The sequence below is a fragment of the Melospiza melodia genome, chromosome 12, assembly GCF_035770615.1.
Source record: "Melospiza melodia melodia isolate bMelMel2 chromosome 12, bMelMel2.pri, whole genome shotgun sequence".
Classification (NCBI taxonomy): Eukaryota; Metazoa; Chordata; class Aves; order Passeriformes; family Passerellidae; genus Melospiza; species Melospiza melodia.
The window spans coordinates 12081926-12096048 of record NC_086205.1 but is presented as its reverse complement, the minus strand read 5'-3'; the positions used below and the strand labels follow the sequence as shown (position 1 = coordinate 12096048).

Here is a 14123-nt window from a genome sequence, read left to right as displayed (position 1 = left end):
TTCTGTTCCTGTTACATGCTTAAGGAAACCACAACAATGCTCCTAGCTGCATTTTAGAGTGTTCCCTGCTAGATCCAGAAGCCACTGAAGTTGAAATAAGGAGTTTTTCATCACTGCCTATGGGCTGCAGTTCTCCATTTTACTAGATCTAAGAATAATGCCATTGATCTCACAGAGGCTGTAATTGTGGAAAACTACCTGTCAAAGTGGGGAATTTCTTGAAAATCAGTAGGGTTCTTCACCTGAGTTGAAAATAATAATGTAAAAACTACTTGTGTGCAGAATACAGATTTATTTCGCTTTTTGTGTGAAGAGGATATTCTGAGAAACGTCTTTGGAGGTTGAAGCTGCAGAGATGTGGGATTGTAGACCTGCCTGTCGGAAGTCCTTACATGACTGTTTTATCACTTTGTTTTCTTTTTTGTCAAGTGGTTGCAATTTGTTGGTGCAATCAGCTGGAAGATCTAATGGGGGAAACCTGTGTTTGGGCCATGTACAGTGTGGTAGTAATTAAAGAGTCTGTGTAGCACTTTGCACCAGACTTCAACATGAAAGGACAAAGGGATATTGAGAAGAGAAATGCAGCACTAGCACAGGCAGTCATGGGAAGCCTGTGCTTACCTGACTTTTTTTCCTTTCCTGCCGTGTCTGTAGCAATTGTTTCCGCTGTGAGCAGTGGAGTGGGGAAGCAGCAGTTGTGAGCTGGTCTTTCGTGTGCTCCTCCCTAGAGGGTGCCAGACACCCGCGTTCTGCAGCCTGTGCTCACAGCCCGGTGACACCGGCCCGGTGCCACTGCTGGCATTCTGCAGGCTGTACTCACAGCCAGGTGCCACTGCTGGCGTTCTGCAGCCCGGTGACACTAGCCTGGTGCCACTGCTGGCGTTCTGCAGGCTGTACTCACAGCCTGGTGGCACTGATGGCGTTCTGCAGCCTGGTGACACCGGCCCGGTGGCACTGCTGGCATTCTGCAGGCTGTGCTCACAGCCCGGTGACACCGGCCTGGTGGCACTGCTGGCGCTCTGCAGCCCGGTGACACCGGCCTGGTGGCACTGCTGGCATTCTGCAGGCTGTACTCACAGCCTGGTGGCACTGCTGGCGTTCTGCAGCCTGTGCTCGCAGCCAGGTGCCACTGCTGGCGCTCTGCAGCCCGGTGACACCGGCCCGGTGGCACTGCTGGCATTCTGCAGCCCGGTGACACCGGCCCGGTGGCACTGCTGGCATTCTGCAGCCCGGTGACACTAGCCTGGTGGCACTGCTGGCGCTCTGCAGCCCGGTGACACCGGCCTGGTGGCACTGCTGGCATTCTGCAGCCCGGTTGACACTTGCCTGGTGGCACTGCTGGCGCTCTGCAGCCCGGTGACACCGGCCTGGTGGCACTGCTGGCATTCTGCAGCCCGGTGACACCGGCCCGGTGGCACTGCTGGCATTCTGCAGCCCGGTGACACCGGCCTGGTGGCACTGCTGGCATTCTGCAGCCCGGTGACACTAGCCTGGTGGCACTGCTGGCGCTCTGCAGCCCGGTGACACCGGCCTGGTGGCACTGCTGGCATTCTGCAGCCCGGTGACACCGGCCCGGTGGCACTGCTGGCATTCTGCAGCCCGGTGACACCGGCCCGGTGGCACTGCTGGCATTCTGCAGCCCGGTGACACCGGCCCGGTGGCACTGCTGGCATTCTGCAGCCCGGTGACACTGGCCCGGTGGCACTGCTGGCGCTCTGCAGCCTGGTGACACTAGCCTGGTGGCACTGCTGGCGTTCTGCAGCCCGGTGACACTGCTGGCGCTCTGCAGCCTGGTGACACTAGCCCGGTGGCACTGCTGGCGTTCTGCAGCCCGGTGGCACTGCTGGCATTCTGCAGCCCGGTGACACTAGCCTGGTGGCACTGCTGGCGCTCTGCAGCCCGGTGACACCGGCCCGGTGGCACTGCTGGCGTTCTGCAGCCCGGTGGCACTGCTGGCGTTCTGCAGCCCGGTGACACTAGCCTGGTGGCACTGCTGGTGCTCTGCAGCCCGGTGACACCGGCCCGGTGGCACTGCTGGCTCCTCCCGCCCGCAGCAGGGCGAGCATCGCTGGCTCTGGAAGGTGCAATGAGCACAAATGACTGAATGGTTCAAGCAGCTCTCACACAGCCTCAACCGTGTGCTCTCGTTCCTGGGTTTCTGTTTGCTGTAACTGGTGTGCTATGAATCGTTTGTGTTGGTCAAGAATAACTTTGTGAGAAGGAAACAGTTTCAAGATGAAACAGCTGTAAATGGTTCAGGAGTAATGCTGACCAGTTTCTGCAGTAAGTACCTGCTTTCCTGGGTCACTGGGAGCAGCTGCTGGAAAATAAAGTATTACAGAGCCTGTGTTTTCTGACTCTTAGTCACCCGCTCTGGTGTTTGAGACCTCAGTTTCTGATATTTAACCATTTTTGCAGCAACACTTCAAGATACAATGCATGAATGTTTTGAAATGAGTGCAAGAGGGATGTTAGGAGTGAAAGACACAGATGCTATTTATGGCTTGTAGCACCTGTGACTGCATAAGCTTTCTTTGAAGTAAATGTAGGATTCCCATGTGTGCTTTAAAGCACTTTATTTTTTTTCTCCTCCCTCAAAACACATAGCAGCAGTGGTTCAGCCTAGCCCTACACAACCTCCTCTTGGCCTCTGGGTGAAAGGTTTGGGACATAACTTTTGGAAAGAGAAGACAGGGCTGCTCCTTGAGGTGTGTTGGAAATGCTGCCTCTGTGGCAGTGAAAGATGCCACAGCATCCTCCACATTGCTTTAAGGCTGTAGTCATAAGAAAAAAATGCATGGAAAGACTTGAGATTATATTAAGGTATATGTATTTATAGCTTTTCCTTATGTATAAAATGTGCAAGGAAAAGAGGCCCATTAATGAGGGTTTGTCTCATTAATGGACCTGCGTTAATGTCTCATTAAGCTGCCTGCCATGAAGACCATCCATTGGAGTGCTGCATGTGTCTGAGCTGGGTCTCCATGCTCATTCCTTGGGGGCCAGTTAGGGTTCCTCTGTTTGTTTTGGAGTAACAGAGCATAAGGATCTTTCAGACTTGTGTGTTTTTTCCCCTCTGCTTTATTTGCAAGTGCCTTTAAGCCTTTATGAAAATAAATACTGAAGACAAAGACCTTTGCTAAGAAAATGTGTATCTGCTCTTTTTGTTTTGAAAGGGTGGGTGATAAGTATGTAAGTGCTGAGAAATGAGACATGAGCTTACCAAAATGTGAGTGATCCTCATTTGTATCAAGGCTGAGACTGTGATTTTGTTGTCATGTCTTGCTTCAAATATTTATCTGCTACTTGTATGGACTAACTGAAGAGAAGTTTCACTATAAATTGTGGGTCTATGTGTGGAGCTGTGGGTGACAGGCACTGGCCACTTGTGTTGTTTGTGTGCTGCTGGGGAGCTGCTCATCATCTGCACCAGGATATGATGTACGTGGAATGGTAACTTGTAACGGTGGCATGAGCCTCATCATTTGTAACCGTGAGTTCTTATTGCTTGTACTGCTATGCTGCCTTTAGTTCCTGCTACTGGTTTGAGGCTTCTGTGGGCCAGACTAAACACATTGCTGTAAGCAGTTCCAGGGGTGTTCCTGTTCATTCTGAGGGCTCCTGGGCTCAACCTGCCACTGCTGCTTTAGGATTATCACACTACAAGAGCTTCTGTGGAGCTTCTCAGGATGTGTCATGCAAAAATAGAGTCAGGCTTGTTTCCCATATTAAAAAAACCCAACAAAATGGTGCCTGTCATGCAGGCAGCTGAGAGATCTCATGGCAAAGGGGGCACTAACCTGCAGCCATCCTCCTTGTTGAGAAGAACACAGCCTCCTTTGGGGATGGAAGAAGGATCAGTGTTGAATTTGACAAGTCATCCTCTCACTAAAGGATCTTCTCCAACACTTGCCTTTCTGCCTGACTCTTTAAACCCTCAATTGAAGACCAAAATACCAATAGATTGTATCCTGTTTATTATGATCACAGGAATTCAAATACCACAAAGAGCAAGGAAAATTAATGGAATAAAGTACACTGTGGGAAGGAAACCAGCTTTTAATGTGGTGTGCTAATGAGGTATGAAATAGGTGTGTAAGAAAATGTTTGGTAGCATCTTTAGAAAATCTTGCAGCCTGCAGAAACAGAAACACGGGAATACTGTGGAAGAGAAATAACCCAGTGCTTGGAGGAAAAGGCATTTACTGTCTGCTACAGACTTAGTGCAAGAGAGAATTTCCTTTTTGCAGAGCTGGGATCTCTTTCATGTGGAAGCTGAGGCTGGAATAGCTGTAAGCTCGAGGATACAGATGCCTTTGAACTCTGCTTTCTTATCATGGACTTTATAAGACATGGCAAGTGTGACCCACTTCTGCTCCTGCACAGCCTGGCTGCTGCACACACCCAGCCCCGGGAGCTGCTGAGGACTGGGTCACTGAAGTCCTCTGGGTTAAAACAATTGTCTTGCCTGTCTATTTTTTCTTCGCCTTTTCTTCACTGAGTTGTCTCCTTCCCAGGCTGTCCCCACAAACCATGATGCTGCTGTTATGTGTCTATGTGGCATAGCAAAAAGGAGTGGTGGGTGAGAGTGGGCACTGGGAGGTTTCCAGTGTGCATATTCCTTAGCCCAGCATTGCTGCCAGAGCCTTCATAATGGGGAATTAAGGACTTGCTTGCACTAAGGAGTATTTTGCTTCCCAGGGGGTTCCAGTGAATTTTGTTTCTGGATTAAAGTGCTAATTAACACAAAATAGTGCTGAATGCTTCACTATAAGAGTAACTAGCACTGATAACTGGTGTATAAACATAGTCTATGCTAATGAGATCCCTACCTTTGCAAAACAAAGCTGTTGGTACTCTGTATGTGTCCAGGCATTTTTAGTGGCTGGGAGGTTTCCTTTCCAATGATAGCTTATGCCTCTGTGAGATTTTCTTAAAACAGAAGAGATTTTTTTTAGCTCCTCCGTGGTTTCTTTTCCCCTGTGCATTAGCTGTTTTTCAGTTCTTGAATTTTGATCAAGAGCTGGAGGCTACTTTTAGCTGGCTTTGGCTTGTTAGTTTACTTGCTTTCAGGCTAAGTGTCATTTTTCTTTCCAAAGAGCCAAAATGCCAAGATTGTGTCATTTCTGCTTGTATCTAATAATAGCTTAATCCACAAATAATTGTAATGAAGTTACTAAGGCTACTGGCAGAGAATAGTGTGAAGACCCCTGGAATGGATGGGATTCCTCCCTGAGAACAAAGGGAAGCTTTGGGTTGAGCCCTAGGGTGCTGTTCCAGGCACACGTGCATGCACACGTGTGACTGTGTTGGGCTGCACTATGGAAACCAAATTTCAAAAAATGCTGCCAACTCTCCCAGCTGAGCACTGGTGAGTGAAGGAGGATGCTGTACAGACAGACAGGAGATGTGTTAGCAGCCCCCAAGGCAGCAGAGCAGTTGCCATAACAGCCAGCAGCAGATGTTACCCAGGACTGGATCGCTGCTGCTGGAACTGGAGTAGGAACAGAGATGTCCCAGCTGCCAAGTGCATCCTTGGTGTGGCCAAGGTGTCAGTGCAGCTCTGGAGCAGGCAGGGGGCTGATGAGAACACAAACAATAGCAGCAGCAGCAGGATGGCTGGTTTGGTGCAGGAGCTACTCAGCTGTGCCCTTGTAATCCCATTAGGAAGTCAGACTAACAAGCATGGTAGGAGCCCCCTCTGCAGGGTTTGCTTCTGGGGGGCAGGACATCTCACCGGCGTGTGAAGGGTGTGCCCAGGAGCATCCAAGGGGAGGAAGAGCCAAGTGGGTGCATTGGCAGGGCTGGGGGTCAGGTTGTGCAGTGCCTGCCAGTGCTGCTGACTGTTTTCCACATGCACTTAAAGCTGTTTGCTCTAAAGAAATAAAGGCAAGAAATAATGGTGATGAGCTTGTTGCTGTTAAAGGACAGAGCTAAAGGATTTACATTTTCTGGGAAATGCTTTAATTAGAATTATGATGTCTTTTGCCGGATTGCTGAGCAATTGAACTCTACTTAAGCCCAGAAAAGGTACTTCCATAAAAAGTTTTCTTTGTAGTTCCTGCCTCTGATTGTGAAAGAAGGTATTATTTACAAATATCTCATTAAGAGACATTATAAAGTTGATTATGTCCCCGTGGGAATTGATGACAAAACTTTTCGTGGCCTTCATTAGGAACTAAAACCTTTTGATGCAAGGTAAATACGGTTTTGGGTGCACATATAATAAAGTTATACATATTAGCTTAAAAGCAGCTGCTCTGGAAACGCTATTGGAAATTTTTAGTTTTCCTAATGTGTAGAAGAAATCCATTTTCTGTAGGTATTTTTAGTGCTAACTTCCTCTCCTGTGCTATTATCTTACACACTCTGCCATTAGTGCTTGCTGTGTTTCCAGGTCAGCCATGTGATTGCCGAGCATCCCTGCCTGCTTCTGAATGAAAAAGGAGCCAGAGAGGCAAGTTAGTGCTGGCTGCCAGCAGCAGCTTCCCCCAGCCTGATAACACAGAGAAACCCTCTCTCCTCACCCTCTGGGAGGGTCAGCACTGTGTGGTTCAGAGTGAGACCCTGCCCCTGTGTAGGTGTAGAGATGTTTCTCTGTGAAGGCAGGAGGTTGTGTGTAGGAGCACAGAACAGCCCCACTGTTGAGAGGCATTTCAGAGCTGCTGCTCTGCCTTGAGCCACGGTTGTTTCAGCGTGAGCTGGATGAAGCACACACATTTCTGCCTTTTTGCCACTTGTTACATTTACAACTCAAATGAACTTGCTGTGCTTCAGAAAATTGCAAGAAGTGGTGAAAAATTGTAGGCAAATCAGTCTGTGATTTTTTTCTTTTTGTGTGTGGTAAAAAACCCTTTAGGCAAAGTGTTTTAAAGCCAGCAGTGCTGATAATGAGAGTTAATAACTTTGCAGATATTGGCTTTTTTGCTACGTATGACTTTTTTAAGAAGGTATTTAAACTGATCCAGGCAGTTGCTGTGGATGCCTCAGTGTGTGTTTAATGAACAGCTGGCTCTTTTGAACTGGGAATTTTAATACTTTCAGTTCCATGAAACTGGAGTCGGAGCAGGCGGATGATTGTACAAGAGAGGGAGTGCATTTTCTCATGCGAATTCAGGAGCAGGGAGGGAGGGAGAGGAAAGCATCGTAATATTGCGTGTGTTTCTGTTTCAGCGGATCAAATCTTTCCTCTGTCTGCATCCAAGCTATTTGGTTGTGATCAGATGATCAGAGCTCAAGGAAGCGATTGGAGAGCGAGCTGGCTGCAGCTGCACTGTAGGCTGTTTTCAGGGACAAGGAGCCACTGTTTTTCAAACATAGCATAAACATAGAAGTTATTTTGTAGGCTTCAGGATGCAGATATGGGTTGTGCTGCCAGCATTGTTCTGCTCCAAGCCTTTCGTTCTGTGGTACAGAGGAACTGTCCACATATCTGCAGGCGCCGGCGACGAGAGGAGTTGTCACATGAAATTCTGCCGCTGGACAGTGATGATGAAATGAGCAGACCCAGGACTCTCATCATAATGGTATGGTACACTTTAACCAAGAGAGAAGTGACAGAATTATTACTGCAGATGTGATGTGATTATTTTTTTCCTTTGAATATATATTTGCAGAGAGAGAGCATTGACAGGCAGTTTGTCACTTGGGTTAGTTTGCTGCTGGATTTGCTGTATCTATAATGCTGCTTTATAGGTGAAGCTGTAAGCTGCACATAGGCTCTGTGTAAAGTAAGTGTTCTTCTATTTAATTGTTGGTGGGTTTTGTTTGTGAGATAAGCAGCACTGGAGCCAGTAGCATGGTTATGCTTTATTTCAGACTTGGAATTCCAAACAGCAGACAGCTTAGGAAATGTTTGCTAAGTCTGTTCATCATAAAAACAAAAACAAACCCAAAAGCCAAACAAAACAGAAAAAAACAATCTTTACTTGCACCCAGGATGCAGTTGGAATTCATATGAAGTTATATGCAAATAAACTCCCATATATCTTTGCTTCAGACAGTTTGCAGCAGCACAATGTTTGCTGGATCACTGCTTCCCGGGTTACTGAGTTGTCTCTGTTCTTTAATGAAGGAGGGCTTGAAAGGCTGTCTGTCTCTGAGAGTCATTTTCTTCCTGAATTAAATTTTTATTTTGTCATGGGAATATAATAAGCATTATAGGTTTATTAGAAATAATCAGGGTTGTTCCTGATTATAAATCACTGTTTCAGAATGAGGAATACACTTACTGCCTAGTTACTGCTCTTCCTTGCCAAATACACATATGGTGAGCATTTCCAGAACCCTGGAGTGGTTTGCATCTGAGGTGGCAATAATAATAATAATTTGTTACTCTGTGGCTATCACTCGATAAAAATACTACCAAGACACTCAAAATAATATTTTTGTCATTTTTTCAGGGCACTCATTTATATCATTTAAGTGGTAGAGATTTGATAAAGTTCAACGTGCACTCCCATGGTACTCTGATCCCACACAGGGCTGTAACTTAGTGGTAGAGGGTAGCATTAGAGAATTTAATAGCTGTCCTGAGCAGCTGTTTTGAGCAGAGCCTTGCTGCCCACGGAGAGGTGTGTGGTGCAGTCATGGCAACGATAGTAGCAAGGACCCAATCTCAGCAGTGCTTTATGTATCAGCTGAGGGTGTTCTCCAGTGCGGGGAGGAGTTGCATGGTCATGAGGAGGAAGGAAATTGATTTCATCATTGTCAGTCTGATGTTAAAGCTTCCTTTGCTCTAAAAGTATCTATGTCTATAAAACAAATTTTTTTTTTCACTTAATGGTGAAATAAATGACCTCAACAGCATTTAAATGAACAAATGGGTCCTTTCTGGTAGTAATTTCAAGCATGATGAAGTGAGAAATGTCTGGAAGCACACCCAAGTATGGATCATCTGTGTAACTTGCTTCAGTCCGTGGAAGAAAAGGGTGGTCTTGGGTGTTGTGGCAGCAAACACTGTGCCAGCCCTGCCAAACCCAGAAATACGCAGCAGCAGCTTGGGTTGTGTTCCTTTGTGTGGTAAATCCTGTGAGATCAGGGCTCCAAGAGCCAAGGTCTCTGGGCTCTCAGGGAGGTGAGGCTTTGCCCTGCAGTGTGGAGGGAGCTGTGGGAGGGGAGACATTCTGGTCAAGGTGATGTGTTACCTGGTGCTGGATGTGAGCTCTGGGATTCCCTCAAACTCATTCCCCAGCTGTGCTAACAGGGGCTTAGGTTTTCTCTGTCAGTGGTTGATGCATTGGTGCTTGTCCTGCCAGAAGGCTGCCCTTCCCCAGGAGCTTTGTGGGACCATTTTCTCCCTCTCATTCCCTTTGAGAAGAGGAGGAGGACTCAAAAAAGTCAATATTTGCCCAGCAGCTTTCTTCCCAAGTGCCTGCCTGCACCTGCTCCTGTCCTCAGGCTGGGGTAGGTGCAGGCAGGCACTTGGGAAGAAAGCTGCTGGGCAAAGGTTGACTCTAGACACATCTTTCTTTTCAGGATATGTATTATCATCAAGCTTTTGTTTTGAAGCAGTTAATTATGTAAATATCTAAATGAATTTGCTATTAAACCTTGCAGTTAGGCTTAGGGGTGATGTGGAGACCTGGCAAACTGAGAAAAAAGTGCTGCTTCAGAGCACTTTGTGGCAGAATGGATGGTCCTGTTTCCATCTGAATTCATGTTACTTGAAGGAGCAGCATGATAAAGAGAGCTGGAGGCTACTGGGCCTTAATACAGCACGTTATGGTCCCAACAAATTAGTTTTTCCCCTGGGTCTGTTGTAGATCATTGAGGATTATGTCTGGATAATAGAGTGGAGGCAGCTATGTAGATGAGCAGAAGAGTGTTTGGTTCCCAGTGCCATTATGCACGTTGTGCAGATGCCAGGAGCTAAACTGATCCAAATGAGATTCCCAAGTGCTCAGTCTGAGGGCAGTGAGTAACTGGAGTGCCAAAGAAGGGAGGTGAGGAAATCTCAAATGCAGAATACCAGAGGTACACTGATGGGCCTGGGTGTGATCATTTGGCACTGTGTCTCTGCCTGCCTTCAGATGAAATGGTCTTACCTCTGCAGCTTGTGTGCCACTGCCTCTATGAGCCTTTAGTAATGATTTCAGGAGACAAACAATGCCTTCTGATTGAACAGCTGTTTGAAGTCACCAGGCTCTGTGATCTGTTCTTGCAAGTTTGCCTGTCCTGTGTGTAGCAAAAGTAACATTTTGGTGTTGCCTTGATACAGAAAGCAACCCTGAATCAGAGAGAAGAGCTTTCTACCCTAAAATACTTCAAGTGAATAAACAGCTCTAGGGATGTGCCCCATTTTACTTTGTTAGTCACTGAAGAAGATGATCCTGGTAGGATATTCTTCTAGGAATTGTTTTTGCCAGTGGCACTCTAAACAGGAGATTCTGTGGGTGCACTCTTTGAGAAAAGAAGGGAAGAAGTCCCAAGCAGAGCCTCCAGCTATTGCTTTATGGCTACCTAGTAATCACTGTGGCTTCACATTTAGGCATCACAGCAGGCATTTCTAACATTCTGGTCCTTGCAGAATGTGAGGATTGATGTCTTTATTCAGAGAATTTTTTTTCTTCTGTTTATTAGTTTAAAAATCTGATTTTACCCTTAGGCAAGACAGATAAATCATGAGATCATTAGTTTTAGATCTTGACTGGATCCACAGAGCTGGGAGAGATGTTGGAAAGAAAAAACTGTAAATTCTCTGTCAATTACTATGGTGTGTCATCTTCTCTTGGATGAAATCCTGGAATGTGCCAGAGACATGGAAAATAAGTGTCCAAACAACCTCTAATATGGTGTACAAGTTCAATCAGTTTGTTCAGTGACAGTGATTTAATTGACCCTTTTTTTCTGTACCTTTAAGAGCATGTCTGCAAGAATTGGCTGTCAAAATAAGACTGAGATGATGAGGTTTGAGGTACTAAAAACCTTTCTAGAGTGAATGCAAATGGCTGTGCATGCTGTTTCCACAACAAAAAGGAGAAGAGGAAGATGCCTGAAGGAAGAAAATGAAGTACATGGGTTATGTAGAGCTGTTTGGTGTTTTAAGGGGGCCACTAACATTCAAGATGATGGTTTGCATTTGGAACTTGTGACTTGAAGTTGAGCTTTATCTAGTAGGTCATTCTTTGGGTTTATTCATGCAATTATTACAAACTCTGCCAACTGAGGTTTGTGTGATAAGAGCAAAGTGTATTTGAGGATATGATCCTACTTTCCCCCAGCCCCAGCTCTCCTGCCCTTGATAATAAGCTACGTAAAAATTATTTTGCATTTTGAATAAAGTAGTGTAACTTGAGCTGACTTATTAGCTTGAACACAGAAATATACACTTCATTAATGCTGCCCAAGCTGCTTCTCAGGTCACTTAGTTTGTAAATGAATTTTTACTCTTCTAAAAGCAGTAGAGAGAACAGAAACATGGCTTTGAGAATTTTCCGTCATCTAGTATTGAAGTTTACCTGCAGAACTGTGTTCCTTAAGTTTTGTTGTACAATCTGTGTTCATTTTCTACTTTCATCTCATTTGTATGCATTTCTCTCCCGAAGGCCTGTACAATAGAAGCGCTATCAATGGCTGGCAACTCTAGGAATTGCAGGATCTCTGACTCATAACTTACTGGTTTTGAGTGTGGGAATGTGTCTGTGTATACTCAAATGGTGGGGAATTACAGTGCCTTTTGGAGGCTCAACCCTGGGAACAGAATGGTGTTCTTGCAATGTCTTGGAGGAGGGATTGTCTTTGCAAAGCAAGATTTGCAAAGTGAAAAAAAAAATACTCAAAATTTTCATGACTTCTTAGCTCAAGTCAGTAGCTTCAATGTGTAATACACTTTTAAGCAACAATAAGCATATGGAGCTTTATTTGACCTTAACTTCCACTTCAGCACTTGACCTCAGCAGGAACAGAAACAGGCCCATGTTTGAATAAATGAATAACATTAGAGTGTAAAGAGGAGAAGTAGTAAGTGATGCACAAAATGCAGTTCTGCTTCAGAGTCATTCTGGCCACTGTTGTTGTTACCTTTGCAGCTTCTCTGTGTGCTGTGCCCAGTGCCCCTCAGAGCTGTGAGTGACTGCAGTGACTGCCAGCCCTTCCTTCCCTGGGCACCAGGGACAGTGTCCCTTGCTGCTCCTCAGCAGCATGTTGGGTTTGTTTTGGTGTTTACCCATTCAGACAGCAGCTGAGGCTCGGGGTAGAGTCTCTTATATACAGAGGGGAAAAAATGTGGGTCAATTTTCATTCTTCAGTGTTGCAGTGCCATGTAGTGTATGCATATGGTTCAAAAAAACCTGGTGTTAAAAGTGGCCCTTTACCACTGAGCAAATCTTCTCCATCTGACTTTGGTACTCTGAGCAATGTTTTATATTGCTTTCACTTCTTATTAGTGTTGCAGCAATGTGTATGGTATGACAGTGTGTGAAATGTAATTATTGTGAATGTGTTAACCAAATTTTTTATGACAGCTTATGAAGAGTGTGGGCTCAAAGCAACAAAGTGATGAAAACATTCTCCTATATATGAGGAATTTATTCTCTCTTTTTCTAGGGAAAAAGAGAGAAGCAAGCTATTTATTTTTAAGCAATGCCTACCTGAAAGAGTAGGATATAAATTAAAGAGGCACAGAAAGTCTGTAATTCTCAGTCCTTGGGAGTGCTTTGGGAAGGTGATTTATGCATTTCACAAAAATCCCAATTTAGGATGTGTGTTCAAAATACTACTTGAGAGAGAAGAAAATTGACCTATAGAAAGGCGGGGGAACTTGATTAAAGTCAAGAATACAAAGAAAGAAACAAACCTGCCCAAGAAAAGCAGGAAAAAGATAAGTCAGGTTTTTCAGGCTTTGGCCACCTGCAGGCACAGTGCTGAGGCACAGGCAGATGACAGAGCTGTGCACACACAAGTTTGGTTTGTCACCGTTTTGTCAATGATGCTCTGCAGTTCACTTGGCTCCAGCTCTCATGGGCTTTAGCAAATGCAAGCTTTCTGTATTTCCCTTCATCCTTTTGCTCTGTGGATTGTCTGTCACACAGAGGAAGGTAGAGGAGTTAAGAAGATCCCAGTGATCTGGGTAGTCTGGGCTTTTGGAACAGGGGCAGTGGCAGCAGGGACAGTGGCAGTGTGGTGGCAGCAGGGACAGTGACAGGGACGGTGGCAGCGTGGTGGCAGCAGGGACAGTGACAGGGACGGTGGCAGCGTGGTGGCAGCACCCCTCACATCTGCCTGTGGTGGCAGCACCCCTCACATCTGCCCGTGCACTCGCTGTCCTTGGCCCAGGCTCTGGCAGCCTGGGTCTCTCTGGCTGAATTAGGGCAGTTGCAGCTGCTTCCAGACAAGCACAAAGGAACAGTATATTAAGCTCATGCTTTCAGAAAGTGATATTAGTGCCAGCCCTCAGCCCTTGCCTCTCCCTGGCCTTAACTCACTGCTGGCTGCAGCCCTGAGAGCTGGGCTGGGCTTTCTTTTTCCTGCTGTTGTCAATACAGAATCCTCAGTGTAGCACTGAACTGGATTTAAATGCATATGGCTGAGTCCAGAGTCCATTTCAGGCCTTTGGCCACAAATATGGGGTATTGGTTTAGCTTGGAAGCAGTTATGCCCTGTAAGAGGTGTGCTGAGTGCAGGAGGGAGCCATAAAGACACCAGGGCCCTCAGAGAGCACTGGCCAGCCAAAAGTACTGCCAAAGGAAAAGCTGCTGGCAGGGAGGGCTGTCGAGGCAAAGACAGTGTGTGAGAGGGGAAGAGTTAAGTGATGAGAGAGAAGCCAAGAGAGAAATGTCTTCTCATCTGGAATTAAATAGGCACACTGCTGTTAAACTGTGGTCAGATACTTGATTTTGGAGGGCTACCCACCATTGCTGTGTTGATATATCATATTCTGATGCTGCTTTTAGCCTCCCACCTTGTTTTCTTCAAAAGCCTTGGTTTTACTTCAGAGTGAGTCTGTCTCTTCCTTACTGATATTAAATTCTTCTCCCTTGCTCTTCTTCCATCTCCCCCTTCCCAAAGTGTAAAATCATCTTCTGCTTTGACTTCACTATGAATATGCTCCATTCCCCTCCCCTGCCTGGACTGGAAATCTGCATGGAGTGCAAGAGAACTGTTCCTGATATTTCTACTTCCAT

At 46.1% G+C, this 14123-nt stretch overlaps 1 protein-coding gene across 7 annotated transcripts in view; it reads left to right on the top strand.

The window, feature by feature from the left end:
• The first annotated feature begins 7304 nt into the window (after positions 1 to 7304).
• DOCK10 (dedicator of cytokinesis 10) overlaps positions 7305 to 14123 on the top strand; it is a 116867-nt gene continuing 110048 nt past the window's right edge. For 4 of the 7 annotated variants that reach the window (XM_063166812.1, XM_063166818.1, XM_063166814.1 and 1 more), the window contains exon 1: positions 7307 to 7526. In XM_063166812.1, the coding sequence (XP_063022882.1) occupies positions 7362 to 7526 (165 nt within the window). In that variant the 5' untranslated portion in view covers positions 7307 to 7361. Of the gene's footprint in view, positions 7527 to 14123 lie in introns of all 7 variants that reach the window. The other 3 variants (XM_063166815.1, XM_063166813.1, XM_063166819.1) reach the window with 2 other exon arrangements.